Source organism: Sorex araneus, chromosome 2, assembly GCF_027595985.1.
Source record: "Sorex araneus isolate mSorAra2 chromosome 2, mSorAra2.pri, whole genome shotgun sequence".
Taxonomy (NCBI): Eukaryota; Metazoa; Chordata; class Mammalia; order Eulipotyphla; family Soricidae; genus Sorex; species Sorex araneus.
In genome coordinates this window covers 325494854-325511170 of record NC_073303.1, presented here as the reverse complement: position 1 = coordinate 325511170, position 16317 = coordinate 325494854, and the positions used below count along the sequence as shown (strand labels likewise).

At 36.8% G+C, this 16317-nt stretch overlaps 1 protein-coding gene across 11 annotated transcripts in view; it reads left to right on the top strand.

Annotated features, from left to right (window-relative positions):
• The window catches only part of PTPRM (protein tyrosine phosphatase receptor type M), an 853909-nt gene that overhangs the window by 206537 nt on the left and 631055 nt on the right, over positions 1 to 16317 (top strand). For all 11 annotated transcript variants that reach the window (XM_055126601.1, XM_055126595.1, XM_055126600.1 and 8 more), the window contains exon 2: positions 7309 to 7431. In XM_055126601.1, the coding sequence (XP_054982576.1) occupies positions 7309 to 7431 (123 nt within the window). The remainder of the gene's footprint in view (positions 1 to 7308; positions 7432 to 16317) is intronic.

The following is a 16317-nucleotide window of genomic DNA, read 5'->3' as shown; positions in this document are numbered from 1 at the left end:
AGTTATTTTATAGAGGTGGGTTAAGGGTGAAAATGTACATAGAAGTAAAAGGAGGAACTCTGGACACACAACTCAGGGAAACTTCTAGCCCTACTCTTAACTTTGTGTGACTTTGGATGGGATATTTGATCACTCCAGACTGCCATTTGTAAAAAATAGGTATCTATCAATGAGGATGAAATCAGAAGGGGAAGTTTAAAGAATAATCAATAATAAAGATGAATTAGAATTCTTTATGAAGAATAGAGAGCTCTAAGGCATGAAGTGCTAACAACTGGGAAAGGTGGGGTGCCACAATGATAGAACTTGGAGGAAGTGAGTCCTGAGGTGCTTGGGCAGTCTCTCTTTCTCACAGGCCCAGAGCAGGTCCAGGGAAAAGCTGTAGTTTGAGCACGCTGGTTTCCATGCACTGCAGGAAGTGGGTACTGGCTGGACCCCTATTTTGCAGGTGTGTGCTTGGAAAAGCCTGTGTATCAAGTCTTTTATAGAGACCTGCAAACCTATCTTCTTCCTCTGTGCCTCTCCCAAACCCCACAGTGACAAAACTTAACGTTTTGTCTACTGGGACTGGAAGTCTAATTAGAGGATCTGGGTCCATTTCTGGAGTAAGCAATGAAGAGTGAATTCATTACTGAGGAGCTGTACATTCATAACTGCTGCAGTTTTCAGTTGGGTGGTATATGATGACCCACTGAGTGTGTTGATATCAACAACACTCATACCATTTTAAGGGCTCTTAGAACTAAATCCTCGAATTCACCAAGTTCCCACTTAATCAAGTTTATTGTATTGAATTTTATAATACAATACAATATGTATTAATGAATAGACCTTAAAATCTATTGCTTCATTCTAGTGAGTGCTATTGAGAATTCTGTTCATTGACTTCTATTGATTGTTTCTTACCACATCTCTGAGAATACAGTTCTCTCTGGATTTTGGATTTGAACTGTTAGTTACATATTTTGGATGGGGTCTTAACTTGGAAGGTGCTATAATGAAGTGTTCAGAATGTAGATGGTTGCTTGGATTGAAATCTCTGCTTCACTATGTTTGAAGTTGTGCAGGCTGTCTGGTCACAGATTCTGTGCTTCACTTATGCATCTGTAAAGTAAGAATTATAGTTATCTACAATGTATTGATTGATTTACGATTAAATACATCATTAACAAATGTTAGTCATTAAGATTCATTTTAATATATGATATGAATTATCACTCATCTCATTTTCTTCTTTTCACTGCCTACCACCCCCCCCACAAATTGACATTTGTTAATCTTTCTAATAAATAAACCCAGAGGCATTTTTTATTACCTGGTGGTGATGGTTGAATTGTAGACTTACTCCTGGTGTCTCTTTTATTTTTTCTTTTTGTTCTACTTTCCATCTTTTATCCTTTGTGTTTATTCAACTTTATTGATTTGGTTTTCCTATAACTGTATTGCAGTTCATGCACAGGAGCAGGTCTTATAATGATTACTGTTGATTACATGAATATTTGACGTTTATTGACACTTCTTTTACACAGCAACTCATTTTTCACCCAGAATATGTTATGTTTTATATTCAGTTACTGAAAATGCCCAAAGATAGCTCAATGGACTGGAGTTCGTGTTTTGCATGTAGGAATCCTGTATTTGATCTTTACCACCTTATCATCCCCTGAACATTCCCATCGTGATCTCTTAGTGCTGAGCTGGGAGTACCTACCCCTGGGTGCCATCATATGTATCTGCATGACCAAACTGAAATGAAGCAATACTAAGTTTCTAAGAAAAAGCTTTTCATAAGTGATGGGAATATGTGGGCATGCCTGTGTGTGCATGTGAGAAAGAGAATATAAAGGCGAAGAACACTGCCTCAGCCATTTTTATTACCTTTCTGCTTTCTCATATATGACTGTTAGTTTTGTACTGATTTCCTTTATGAAAGAAAAATATAATTTGATTTGATAGAGGAAAAGTAGAGCAGTTGGGTATCTGCTTCAAGGAAGACAGGTCTGGAGAAAAATTGCTGGCTATATTCATGCCTGTACATTATATCAAATTATCTATGGCACAGTTTTGAAAAATTCAGAAGACTTATTTTCAGAAATAATTTACTTTTGTTTTTAAAAACAATTTATTGTAATAATTTATTTTAGTAAATATACATAATTATGCCTTCATCGGCAAAATTCAATTTTAGGGTATTTATTTTTATTAAATATACTTATTTTTATTGAAAGAGCCATGATTTAAAAAGTTATTGATAGATGTGTCTTAGGCATACAATATTCCAATCCCAATCTTACTACCAGTGTCAACTTCTCTCTACCAGTGTTCCCATGATTCCCCAGCCTCCTGTCTACCAGCTTGACTGACACATTTCAGAGTTTGGTGGTTGTAGTATAGATGTATAGGTTGTAGTATGTCTTTTTAACCTTTTCTGTTTCCACTGAATAGTCTGCTGAACTAGAAGTGTTCGTTGTTAGGGTTATGTGAGTTAATGTGCTTTGCATTAATACCTATCACATAGTAATTCCCAGCTACTGGCTTGCCATATTCGTGGTGATGAATAAAATGTACATTTTATTTGACTGTTACTATTTTGTTTGGGCCACACTCAGCGGTGCTTATGATTTTCTCTTGGCTTTGTGTTTAGGGATCACTCCTGCTGAGGCTCAGGTCATATGTGGTGCCAGGATTTGAACTAGGATCTTCTTGTGCAAGGCAAGCCCTTTAACCCCTGCACTATCCCCTCAGCCCCAATTTGCAAATTTAATAAGTTGATGCAGACAGGTGCGTGTTTGTCAGTGTGCAGATCGTTACAATGTGCCGCTCGACCAAAAGTTTACATTCCGTAGACTGGGAACCCCTGTAAAGGCGATTAGAGGCCACCCCAAAAGCTTCTGTCCCTCTCGGAGAGCCCAGCAAGCTGCCGAGAGTATCCTTCCCGCACAGCAGATCCTGACAAGCTACCCGTGCCGTACTCGATATGCGAAAAACAGTTAACAACAACGGTCCTCATTCCCCTGATCCTGGAAGAGCCCCTAATACACCATCGGGCTGCATTAGCATGTAACAGGGATGAATGGAGACATTACTGGTGCCCGCTTGAGCAAATCGATGAACAATGGGATGACAGTGATGACAGTGACAGTATAGATCTCAGTTATTTAGTGTTATTGAGTCTGTGCTTTGTATGTATATATATATACACATATATATATATACATATATATATACATATGTAATTACCACTCTTCCACATTGCCAGTATACCCAAGGCCTCTGACCCTGTTCAATCACTTCTTCCCTTTCTCATCCTTTTCCTTCCCACTAGATTTAACTTTTCATCTTTATCCCAGTCTTCATTGGATCCAAAACATTTATCCGAAAAACCAAGCCAACTGTTCTTTGTTTCTATGCATTCCTTTGAGGAACAAGAATGTGCCTACATGATGATATTCCAGTTATCTGCAATTGGAATCAGTGCATGAAAGTCAGGAATTTAAAAGTGATGGTGAAATTTTTAAGTGATGGTGGTTGAATGAGTCTGCCACTGTATTAGAATTACTTTAAATTTCCTCTATTGAATTATTAGAAGTAACACTTGAAACATATGTTGTCTACATTTTCTTTTGATAGGTGAAAAAAAAACAGGGCTAGAAGAAGTGGGGTAATTAGTCTACAATCAATAAGCTAACAAAGCAAGAATGGGAATGTATCTGATGTTGGCCCCTGGTGCTGGCTCACTTTACTGTGAAAAATCTCCTTGAAAACCAGCTAGTGGTTTATTTCAACTCTGGTGTATTTTGCCTTAATCTCATCTCATTTCCACTTAATAAATCATCCTTGCTATTTGTAGGGTGTCACATCTGTTGTAGTAATAGCAGTATATGCCTGGGAATTGGTGTGCAGGAAGAGGTTCAATAATCATACATGGATCCAGAAAGGACCATATCATACATTTTATGATTCTTTTCAAGTGATATAAACAGCTTCATGTAATGAGAAAATTATATACTTATTATACCAGTGTTGCATTAGTCTTTGGGGTTTGTTGTCAGCTCTGCATGCCCTTGTTTGTATATTTGGTTATATCTTCAGTGCCAACTTCATTTCATGAACCACATTTTTAACCAGCCTTGAGTTGTTTTGTGCATACTTAGAGGTATTTCTCACTGATTAAGATTGCACTGTAGGACTTCATCAAAGTGCTATCTGTGTTTCCATTGGGAAGCCCCTTTTCTGTCAAAATTCATGGTTATTTCTTTATTTTGGAATATTAACACTACTGTAGTTTGGACTTATTCCTATAGTGCTGAAGCTATTTTCTACATCAAAATTATGTTTTACAACCAAGGGGAAATTTTTCTCATAATTGTAGCCTAATTCATTTCAAATGGCAGAGTTGGTAGTATTACATGCTTTCAGTAAATTCACTTTTGTTCTGAACTTGTTAAAGGTGAGTTAGAGAGAAATATAAATTACCAATTTTTGTCAAGTGAAATATTGAGACTATTGGATTAATGTTACTCTTTGTAATGAATTAATGTTTTAAGTTGACTATTTATTAACTAGTTTTACATGTTACAGAAATTAGTGTCCCTACCTCTTAATTTTACTTATAAACCTGAGTCTAAGAGGCAGCTAGAAACTGGGGAGATAGTTTAAAATGTTCCAAATGGGCCCAGAGAAATAGTACAGAGGTTAAGGCAGTTATGTTCTTGTGGCTAACCCCTGTTCCATCTCTGCTATTACATATGATCTCCCAAGCACCACCAGGAGCACAAAGCCAGGAGTAATGATCCCTAAGGACAAAACCAGGAATAATGACTCCTAAGCAGAGAGCTAGGAGTAAGCACTGAGCACCATTAGGTGTGGTCCAAACCTTGCACTCTCAATAAAATAAAATAAAATAAAATATCCTGAGATATTTTGACTCTTCTCTGTTTAACATCTTTCCTTCATTATTTGGAGGCAGACATAGGATTCATGTTTATCCAATTTTCAGGTAGCCTAAACATTGGTAAGATGACCAGTGTATGAATGACAAGACTTGGATTCGAAAAATTCTCAACAAATTGGAGTTACTCACTGAAAGCAGTGTTATGGGGTATAGTAAGGATATATGCACAGTACTTTATTGGAATTCAGAAAGTCATCTATCCCTTTATTAAAAAGGAGAAATGGTATTCTGAGGAAAAAGGCATGAGGCATTTCAGGCCATGGACAAGCCAAATGGACCAACTCTGCTCAGACTAGTTGACTGAGATTTAGGTCAGCAGATATAGCCATTATAATCCTGGCAACAATGTTGGCTGCCATCCCTTTGGAAGAGTGCTGATAAACTTGAGATTGTTCAGAGAATGTTTGCCAGGGGAAGATTTGAAAACCTTCTCTTGGGAGGAACTGTAAGGAGCAAAATATATCTTTCCAGGAAAGGTAATGACTAGAACATGACAGCTCTCTTCAGATAATCAGTCTCCTTGTATAAGAGCTAAGATATGCTTTACTATTTCTTCATAAGATAGAACTGATACAAATGGATATACATTTCAAGAATTCAAGTAGGCTCTTTTTTTTTATTGAATCACCAGGTGGAAAGTTACAGATTTTTCAGTCTAAGTCTCCATTATACAATGCTCAACACCCATTCCATCACCAGTGCACATTTTCCACCTCCAGGAGCCCTCATATACCACCCCCCACCTCCCACCACCACCCCTATCCCCCGCCTGTGTAGCTGATAGTTTTCACTTTACCTTGATTACCTTCAATATTTCAACAAAAAACACTATTATTGTTTGGAGTTTCCTCCCCCAAAGTCAGACCTGCTAAAAAGGAACCGTTTCACATTGCTGACAGTTAAGAGATATTAGGTTTTGGATTTCTGTATAAAGTCCAGGGAAAATTCTGCCTGAAATTGCATCACTGCAAGCCTTTACTTCCCTTTTTTGGAGCTCATAAGATGGAAAACCGGAGAGAGAGAAACCCTCCGCCCCTGGTGCCGAATGGGGCAGTGGCTCAGCTCACAGTCTAGAGGCATTTCTGCGAGCTGCTGGTGTCCAAAGTAGTTTAGTTGGCCTCTGGGATCATGCTCGTGCAGTAGTGGAAAGGCCTCAAGTAGGCCTTTTAAAGGGGAATTTTATACAAGTTAGAAATACTTTACTAAATTCTGGGACTTTTTTAACTGTTCAGAAGCTATCTGCCCGTAAGTTTGTAGAATTGACATAAGCCCTTGACCAGCTGACTCTAACTTCAGTTTTATTTGTGAGGTTGTACAATTGCTATTTTATTTACCTTCTTGCTGCCAGGGTAGCACTGTAGACATCGTATCGTAATATTCATATTTTTTATACTTTTCTTGGCCAGAATTCTTCATTCTCATCATTGTCAAATAATTATAATTATGCTAATTTATATAATTAATACCATTACATAAACGGTCATAGGATTTTCAAATTAATATAATCAGTATAATTTACTCTTTGCAATGTTAAATAATGGAAAAAATACTTGATTGTATAATAATTTATACTTACAGGAGATATTTAATAGGATTTGTTTAGAAAGTAAAATCATCGGTGTGTCCCAGAATATTGAAACAGCTAAATTTCCTTTTTAATATGCTGCATTCCTTTTAGTCTTTCTTTAAGTAGCTTTATTTTTAGCAGTCAAATTAAGCAGATGTTTTCCATATGTTTAGTTTAAAATTCATTCTTACCTTTAAATATTGTGTGGATATATAAACAAATTTACATATAATCTCTTTAAATTTTGATAACTCAAATCTCTAAACATTATGTGAAACTTACCTCTGTATAGATTTAGCATAATCCTTAGAAAAATATTTTCAAGCTGTGTCACTGACCTCTACTGCATTTAATTTTCCATCATTGTACTACTGTTGTGGTGAAAGCATTTTCTTTTCAAATTTTGTCTGGGTTATGTTTTCTCTATTGAAAAGGCATTGAACAGTGGTAGTTAGTCATATTAGAATTTTGAACACAAGACATTTTTACTCCAAGTCCCTATAAATCTGGAAAATACAAATTTTGGATTTGCTCAGTCATATTTTAAATTGCATTATACAAATGTTAGTTTCTTTTTTGAGAACAATATAAGCAGTACAGTCAAAGTAAGGCTAATGCTCAAATAGTATTTGTAGTGGTATAAGAGTCAAGGTTTAGAGTTTCTGAGAAGGAAAAAATAAATTAGATTTATCTTTGCATCAGATAGTGTATGGTTACTAGCATTTACCATAACTTACTCCACAGGTCTGATATTGCCTGCACTAATGTTTGTTCCTTTAAATTTTAGGTGGTTGCCTCTTTGATGAACCCTATGGCACATGTGGATATAGTCAAGCTGAAGATGATGACTTCAACTGGGAGCAAGTGAACACCTTAACCAAACCAACTTCCGATCCATGGATGCCATCAGGTTGCCTTTAAGATTTTCTTTCCTGTCTTTTTTTTAAATTAAAAGTGTTTGATCTAGGGTTCTGAGAAATAGTATAATTGGCAAGGTGCTTGCCTTGCATGAATCTGGCTCCTGTTTGATCCTTGACCTCCCATATGGTCCCGTTGGCCCTGTCAGAAGTGATTCCTAAGCACAGGTCAGGAGTAAGTCCTGAGCACTGCTGGATGTGGTCCCAAAAGAAACTGAAAAAGTGCATGAGATCTTAACCACAACACTGGCTATTGGTGGAATGAGTTAGGATATTAGTCTTGGAATATGGTTCTCAAAGGCCCCTTAGCCAGTGAGGATTGCACAATTACAATTACTGACCACAGAGAATTTACTTTTGTGTCTACACTTTAAAATTTATAGAAAATTTACTTTATTATTGGATACACCTAAGGTAGATTAATAGGTGTAACCAATGGATCCTTTCTCAATCAGTATATTTGGAAAACATAGTCATGTGTCTATTAAATATGTGACCAGTGGATAAAATCCTAACTGGGAAATTAAATAACAAACTCTCCTTTACAATTAGGAGACTTTGGGAGGCAACTTAAACTTTGCCAAGTTTAAGTGGGGTCGCTCGTTTCTCGTTTCTGCAGAGCTTCTTGTGTTCTTGTAAGCATTCTGAGGATAAAATGGTGTTGGCCATAGGTGTGTACTTTTTCCACTGTAAACTTAGTAAATTTTCTCATGTGGGAACCTTTGTTCCACCGAAAAACACCAGCATACATTCTCTTTTGGCGGGAGGAATGGAAAATATGTTTAGTGGACTCAAATCAGATCAGAATGTGATAATTTTCAGGCTGAAGTATTGGCTATCTCAACGAATTTTGGATTTGCAAATTGGTTTTCATAAATGGGGTGATGAGTGTATCCCATTTAGCATTCAGAATATAAATATGTGTCATTCTAACTTGGATTTTAAGTTTGTAATTTATCATTACAATGCTAAATGCTTTGTAATGACAATAAAGTGAGCGATAGCACAGCGGGTAGAGCATTTGCCTTGTATGTGGCTGACCCGGTTCGATTTCTCCATCCCTCTCAGAGAGCCCGGTAAGCTACTGAGAGTATCCTGCCCATGGCAGAACCTGGCAAGCTACCTATGGCATATTTGATATGCTAAAAACAGTAACAACAGTAATAGTAACTAAAGCAGCTAAATATAATAATAATTAATTTCTGTAAGTAATCTTCTAAAGGTGGCAAATGTAGAATTTTATGTTCTTTAATCAGCATGAACTCCACCTTGTTCATGACTCTCCTAAAAAGAATGAATGAAAAACAATGAATGACTTAGTACTGGTTTTCCTGGATTTCAAAATCTTTCTAACTTGGCACTGGAGAGATAGCACAGTGTGTTTAATTCCAGTTTGATCCCAGTATGGCCCCCAAATAAACAAAAGAAACAAAACCTTCTTAACTTCTGGCTATCATCTTTTTCTCTTTTGTAAGGGTATGTGCTTTAGACTGTCAATTACATTAGAATCTAGATACTGTGATTGTTTCTCCAAATTCTAGTTCCTGTTTTCATTCTTGCTAGTGGAGGGAATCAGGAGGAGAGCATGGAGTACTCCTTGTGAGCAGCTGACCTTTCCCAATTAGCATCTCATGTCGAAGACCCTGTGTTTGCCTAATTTCTAGAGCAGTGTCCTTCAAACACTGGTCTATGAGCCTGTGCCTGCTTACAGGTATAAACTATTAGTCTACCACCTTTGTTGTTACTGCTTCTCTGTGGATCAGAATGCTTGACAGGTGCTGGTGTGCAGGCATGCAAAGCTTGAAGAATGTGGTTCTAGAATGATATTTATACGCTGTGATCTTCATCTTAGGATAGTTAAAAAAGGTGTGGCCCCTTACCTCAAAGTTGATACAAGTTCGTGCTGAGGCATCTTTGTGGCTTGGGGCTCATCACTTTTCCAGGGAGTTGAGAGTAAAGATGAGCAATATAGTTCTCTCTCTAATCTTCTAATTTTGCTATGGGCATGGTCCTAAAGAAATTTTGTAAAGTACTTAATTTTCCCTTCTGATTAATGTCTGTCATGATACAGAACTACAAATACTACTATTTGCTTTTCTAGTATTCATTAAATTATCTTTAGTATTAATTTTTTTAGTTTTAGTGTATATAAAACAGGATCCTAATTATTACAAAACATAAAGAATTATAAGAAATGATTCTTTCTAGGAGGTTATCTACTTGGGAAAGAAAGTTGCAAAACTACAATGAGTGAATAATCACATTGTATTTTCTATAATTAATTGAGGTGTTTAATGGAAGTATAGGAAGCAGGTTTCTTACTGTAGAACCCAATAACATTATGAAAAATGTGGGCTTTTGCCCATATCTGACCTAGATTCTTAAAGCAGGAGGTTTAATTTTCAAAGGCAGCAGTGTTAGAAGGAAATGTCTTGTTTAGCTTATATATTCTATCTTAAGGCATGGATTTTATAACTAAGATTTTATATATATAACTTATACACACATATATGTATGAGTTTTAATGTTTAGCTTCAGGTATTTTTCTCTCTTCTCCCCTATTTCTATTAATGCATATAATAATATTTTACTCCTTTCAAAACCAAATCCCAAAGATGCCACTTTCATATTCAAATAGAAATTAGTTTTATGAATTTATTAGGGTAAATGAGTGTCAAAATAATTTTGAAGGCTAATTTAAAATTATTTAAAATTTTATTAGATTTCCTTTCCCCTATGTGTTTCTTTCCTAGTGTGTGGGTTGGTCCTGTGATGCTTAGACAAGGGGTGGACAAATTGTCTTTTGAACCAAATCTAGCTTGCTTGTAGTTTTTGTATAAATTGCAAGCTCAGAATGTTTTTTATGCATTTTTAATGGCCAAAATTTTCATAATAATAAATATTTTTGATACATAAAATTTGAATTCCAGTGTCCATAAGCAAGGTTTCCTGGCTGACAGCCATGGCCGTTTGTTGACTGTCATTGGGATCTGATTTTAAGCTTCCAGAGTAGAGTTGAGTACTTTTTGGAAGATCTGAAGGTTCCACAGAACCTGCTAGCTCCAGTCAGGCCTTGTACAGAAAAGTTTTGTTCCCTCTATTTTTGATCATTTGGCACCAGCTCTTGGCTGCTGCTTTGGACTCTTGATTTATATTACTATTGTTTTCTAGATTTAGTATTCATATTAACAAAAAAGCGTTTTTCTGCATTTTCTTTCACTTTCAAATGGTGTATTTTTTCAACATGGGGCTTATATTAAAATCAAGGGGAAAATCACAACAATAAGAAATTTTCCTGTCTTTCCTGTAAATTATTATCTATTGAAAACAATTTGATTTTCTTTATTATTGTTTGATAAACAAATCCTTGTGGAACCATTGAGATCCAATGAAATCATCTATGTACATGTATTTAAAATTTATGAATTTTACTCTCTCTTTAGAGTTTAATCATGCCTTTTATTTTTAATATAACTTTAAAAATACGACCTATAAAAAGACAAAAAATGAAATAAGATATGTAAGCTGTCTCGAGCCTTATACAGACTGATTTGACTTATACTTTTTAGGTTTTGGCCTTAGTTGTGGAAAATATATATCTGTATAATCTTCAAGCAAACATGTATAAGATGGTTTGTAGTTGATCACTGTCACTGTATCACTGTCATCCCATTGCTCATCGATTTGCTCGAGCAGGCATCAGTAATGTCTCATTTGTGAGACTTGTTTCTTTTAGCACCTTGAATACGCCACAGTAGCTTGCCAGGCTCTGCTGTCCGGGCACGATACTCTCAGTAGCTTGCTGGGCTCTCTGAGAGGGACGGAGGAATCAAACCCGGGTCGTCCACGTGCAAGGCAAATGCCCTACCCGCTGTGCTATCACTCCATTGATATTTATATTATAAGAGGTATAATTTTACAGTTAGTTTTAAACTATAAATTTTATGATGGTGAAATTTCGTTATTATTACATTTAAGTATATGAATGTATGATTCATTTTATAACAATTTATCTTATTTAGTGATGGGAAACTTTCTTAGACTTTATTATAAGAGTTGCGCTATGTTAAAGTCAAGAACCCTTGGTTAAGAATATGTGCAGAGGGATATACAAATGAACCTTGGACCTGAGCAACTTGCTACAGAGATAGAGATGGCCCTGGAGTTTGCAATAGGCCGGTCCCGCTGGGCTGCTCCAGACAGGCCTAGGTGCTGTCCCCCCTAAGAACTCCGGCAACCACTATTTTCCAAAAGTCAGTGATAAGCTCCAGGTACAAGCGGCGGTGGTGCCAAATGCCAGGCCTCACGGGACAGGGGAGGATTGGGCACTCCTCCTTTCCCCCGACCCATGAGACTCAGGTGATTCAACATCCGGCCACCGTCTACTTAAGCTCTCACACGGCCAGGATCCAGAGACACACAAATGAACCTCAGACCCAAGCAACTTGCTGCAATGATCTCTTCAGACCCTAAATATTAAATTTCTAGAATTTCTAGAGTGTTTTGGATGCAACGTTTTATTGCATCCAAAACAAACAATGCAAAACATTGTCTAGCATTGCCTTTTCGGCAGGTAAGACTGGTGGTGGGTCTGGTGTCAAAATATCGAAGGTAACTAAAGTAAAGAAAGAGAGTATTGTGCAAATTGTCTGCCACATAGCAGACGGAGGTGTGGAACAAGGGGGGGATACTGCAAATTTTGATGGTAGATAATATGCACTGGTAAAGTGATGGGTGTTGGATGACTGTACGATCAAAACTCAAAAATGAAAGCTTTGTTACTGTACCTCACGGTGAGTCAATAAAAATTTTTTAAAAAGAAATAAACTGTCACTGTCACTGTCATCCCATTGCTCATCGATTTGTTTAAGCAAGCACCAGTAACATCTCTCATTGTGAGACTTATTGTTATTGTTTTTGGCATATCCAATATGCTACGGGTAGCTTGCCAGGTTCTCCGAGAGGGGCGGGGAATGAAAAAATAAAATGATAAAAAATAAAAAATATATGCAGATAATAAACTAGTACATTTTTATCACTGTTAAATTCTAATACTAGTATAAACCTTGTGTAATTAACAAGTATATTAAACAAAACACTAAGAAGTATTTTTAATCCACAGTTTGACAATGATTAACACAATGCTTTTATGTTGTGTTAAAACATTAAGTTCGGATCTTAGTGCTTCACTTCTATAAAATGGACATTTAACAAATTCTCTATCATGCATATGAGAAACCATAATCATACTTGATAAAGTAATGTGAAATTCATCAGCTACTCAGGCGGGGTGGGGGGATGGGGGGAGGCTTACTGTGTTTCTTGGTGGTGGAATATGTGCATTGGTGAAGGGATGGGTGTTTGAGCATTGTGTAACTGACACTTAAGCGTGAAAGCTTTGTAACTTTCCACATGGTGATTCAATAAAAAAAAAAAGAAATTTAAATAACACATTTATTCATAGCATTAAAAATATAAAGGAAGCTTGTAGCTATCATAAATTTATATATATTATATATATTATACCAAGGTAGTATTGTCCCTGATACTATAGCCTGCTATTAGCAGAAATGCATTTAGCTTTTGTATCTATCAGATTTGCATATTGCAAATTGGGAATGGTATTGCTGATTTTCATGGAGGTATCCTCAATGGTCAGCTGGTTTCTATGGGTGTTCATATGAAAATTTAAGAAATGAAGTGCGGGGATGCAGGAACAATGTGCACTTTTAGTGAGATGATCCAGAAAACAAGAGAGGTACTGCGTATATGTGCATGAAGTCAGTTTTACATCTGTGATAGATGAAGGATTGATAGATAAAGGAATTGAGCCATTCTCTTTGGGTGGTTTCGCCAGGAATATTTTCCTCATGCTAGGCAAGACTTCCATAATTATTTACACTTCAGAGCTTAATGAGTGATGGCAAGAAGATAACTAGAGAAGAAGACGACGCTAGGGTAGAAAAGACATTTCCCCTTACATTTCACTGTGTATCTAGTGAGTAATATTTTTGGCACAGAATAGTCAGACAGTTGTCTAATTACCTCATTTATTCTTTGAATCTGTCAGTGTTCAACAAATATTTATTAAGTGCCTGCTATGTGTCAGACATTGTTAGTGATGCTTGGAATTCATCACCAACGGGCCACATAAGGACCCCTTCCTCCTTGGTGTCCCTCAAATTTTCAGTCTGGTAAGATCATTCTTGAATTTCTGAAAGAATATGTCATGTAGAGCCATGCTTTATCTCATTAGCAGATGATATTCTGAAATCCAGTACTTAAAAATGTAGTACAAAAACCAGTTCTTTGGACATAGCACACAATAGTATCCAATTTAGCTTTCTTGCATGTTTCTCTCTTTAATAATTTCTAGAGAAGTAAAAAAAAAAGTCTAAATCACAGGCATATGGCACTGTAGCACTTAGTGATCACTGCCCTCTATAAAATCACTTGTCAGGAGCAGGTAAATGAGCCCTAGCACTTGACAAAATTTGCTACTTTATTTGAGCCTCCTGCTGGACGTGGAAGATTGTGTGGCATTCTCCCCATTTTGCCCCTTAGAAACTGAAATTCAGTAAAGTTAAACTTACCCTAGACTTTGAGTTGAGAGAAATAGCTTCTATTTTTGCACTTCTGATTGTCTCGAAGTGATTTTTTTCATGTGCACACATGCATCCTAATGTAGCGAATGGTCTTTCAGTCCAGTTGGCTCTTACTGAGATCTCAAAATGGACATGGAGGCTTGGCCTATCCTGGTCAGATTCTGGCTTACCAGATGTGTAGCCACTGACCTGGAGAAAGTTGTTCAACTCATTTTTCTAGTCACTTTGACCATAAACTATTTGCAGTTTATGTTTGTGGGGTGAGTGATTTCAGTGGCAGTAGAATCTTGGTCCTCTTGCTGACTATATCCTGTCGAGGAGACACAGGTGAGCAGGCAGCCAATAGGCAAAGGGGTTCGAACGATGAAAGTAGGATTGCTGTGGACTGTGAAGCAAAGCTAAATCAGTGTAAGGGCTTAGCCTGGGAGCCACGCTTTGTGGTCAGAAGCCAGATTACAGAAAGGGATAAGTTGGCCGTGGAGGCCGAGTGGTCCAGGACTAGGCAGGACAGGAGCAAATTCTGGGCTAGAAGCATGTTCTGCTGGATTGTCTGTATGTATGTGTGTAGTGTCTCTCTCATTGGTCCTTGAAAGCCCCGGAAAGCCATCTAGAACCTGCTTCAGAAGATAATTGAACTGTGAAACAAATACAATTCACTTCAGAAATTTAACCGTGCTCCTGGCCCAAAATGTTGTTCTAGAATTTTTAATGTAATATTTTTTAGGAGTAATTTGGTATGGCTTTACATCTTCATTTAGACTCTTTGGAATGGGAAGTTTATGATGTTTTTTATCTTTTATCCTCTACCAGTGTTTTCCAAAGTGGGTGACAGGGGGCACCTCTAAGGTGCTGGAATTATTTGGGGAGGTGGTTGGTAGCCTTGGGTGCAATGAGGGAGTACTCTCTGTTCCTTTCCCTAAAGAAGGTAAAATTTTTGGGGACTGGGGGGTGCAAAGTAGCAATGAAAAGTCTTTTGTGAAAAGGGGGTGGTAGGATAAGTTTGGAAACTTCTGTTTTAGGTGATAGTAAACAAGACACAGAAAATATAAATCTTCATATATTTTTTGGATGAATTAAAAATAACTAAAAGTGTGTTAAAACACCAACAAGTGTTCTGACAGAATAGGATTTTTGGCAATTTATCTATCACGTCTGCTTTATACATTTTTTGCTATGAACAAGTAAAAAGTAACAAGTTTATTTGGGGCAGGCATTGAATTTGACATTATTTTAATTGATTCTTAATATTTCCAGACTCTGACCTTAGAACTTAAAAAGTATTTTCTTGTCTTTTGAGTTTCTCAATCAAGTTCCATGTGGATGTGTGTGTGCCTGACATCCGGGTACTAGGTATTCCCTGGTTAGTGTCCCCCCCCGTTTACATCTTCCTCAGATCATTTTCTTGATGGTCCAGAGAAGTTTCCTGTTAGCTTTTAACCAGTAAATGATGAGACATGGTGAAAGAAGTTGGACTGAGTTTTGATTCTGTCAGCAGTTTCTAAGTCTAAAAATGAGAAAATAACTTTATTTGATAATAAGTTGTCAGATGACTGATCTGTGACTTTTTTGTTAAAATGCCTAAGGTTCCTTTAGGAACCTTATGTAGTTGTACTTTAACATTGGTATGAGCCATATTCTCTATCAGAAATAAAAACACTTAGTAAAAAATTTGCCAATTGTAACTGTAAGTTTACAGTTCAGAAACACAAATTAAATTTACTGCCGAATGGTAGAGACAAGGTCACCCAGATGCTGTTATTGGTGTTGGAACATCAAAAACCTGTAACAACTGTATTATGAATAGTTTTGTGAAACATGGTGTTTAAGTAAAGTAAAAATAAATGAATAAATAATGTTTTGCTACCATTTGCACCATCATCCCCAGAACATTTTTATCTTCCCAAACTGAAACTACTCCTTCAACATTAACTCCCCCTTTTCCCTTCCTCCAGCCCTTGCTGACCATTACTCCTTTATGTTTCCATATGACTTTTAACTACTGTGGGTCCCTCATGAAGGGAGTCATATAACATTTGACACTTATTTCTGGTTTATTTCACTTTGCATCATGTTTGTATCACTTTGTATCATGCAAAACCCTTCAGAGATCAGGACATTTAAAATTGTATTGATTTTTAATAATTAAGTATCTCAAAGACGCCAGTATTTATACTCCTTGCACTCTGTAGGACTCTTTTCCTCACTAGTTTATATTCAGTGGCCAATGGTTATGCTACAGTAAATCTGTTCCAAATTGTTGTCTGGGCTGATTGG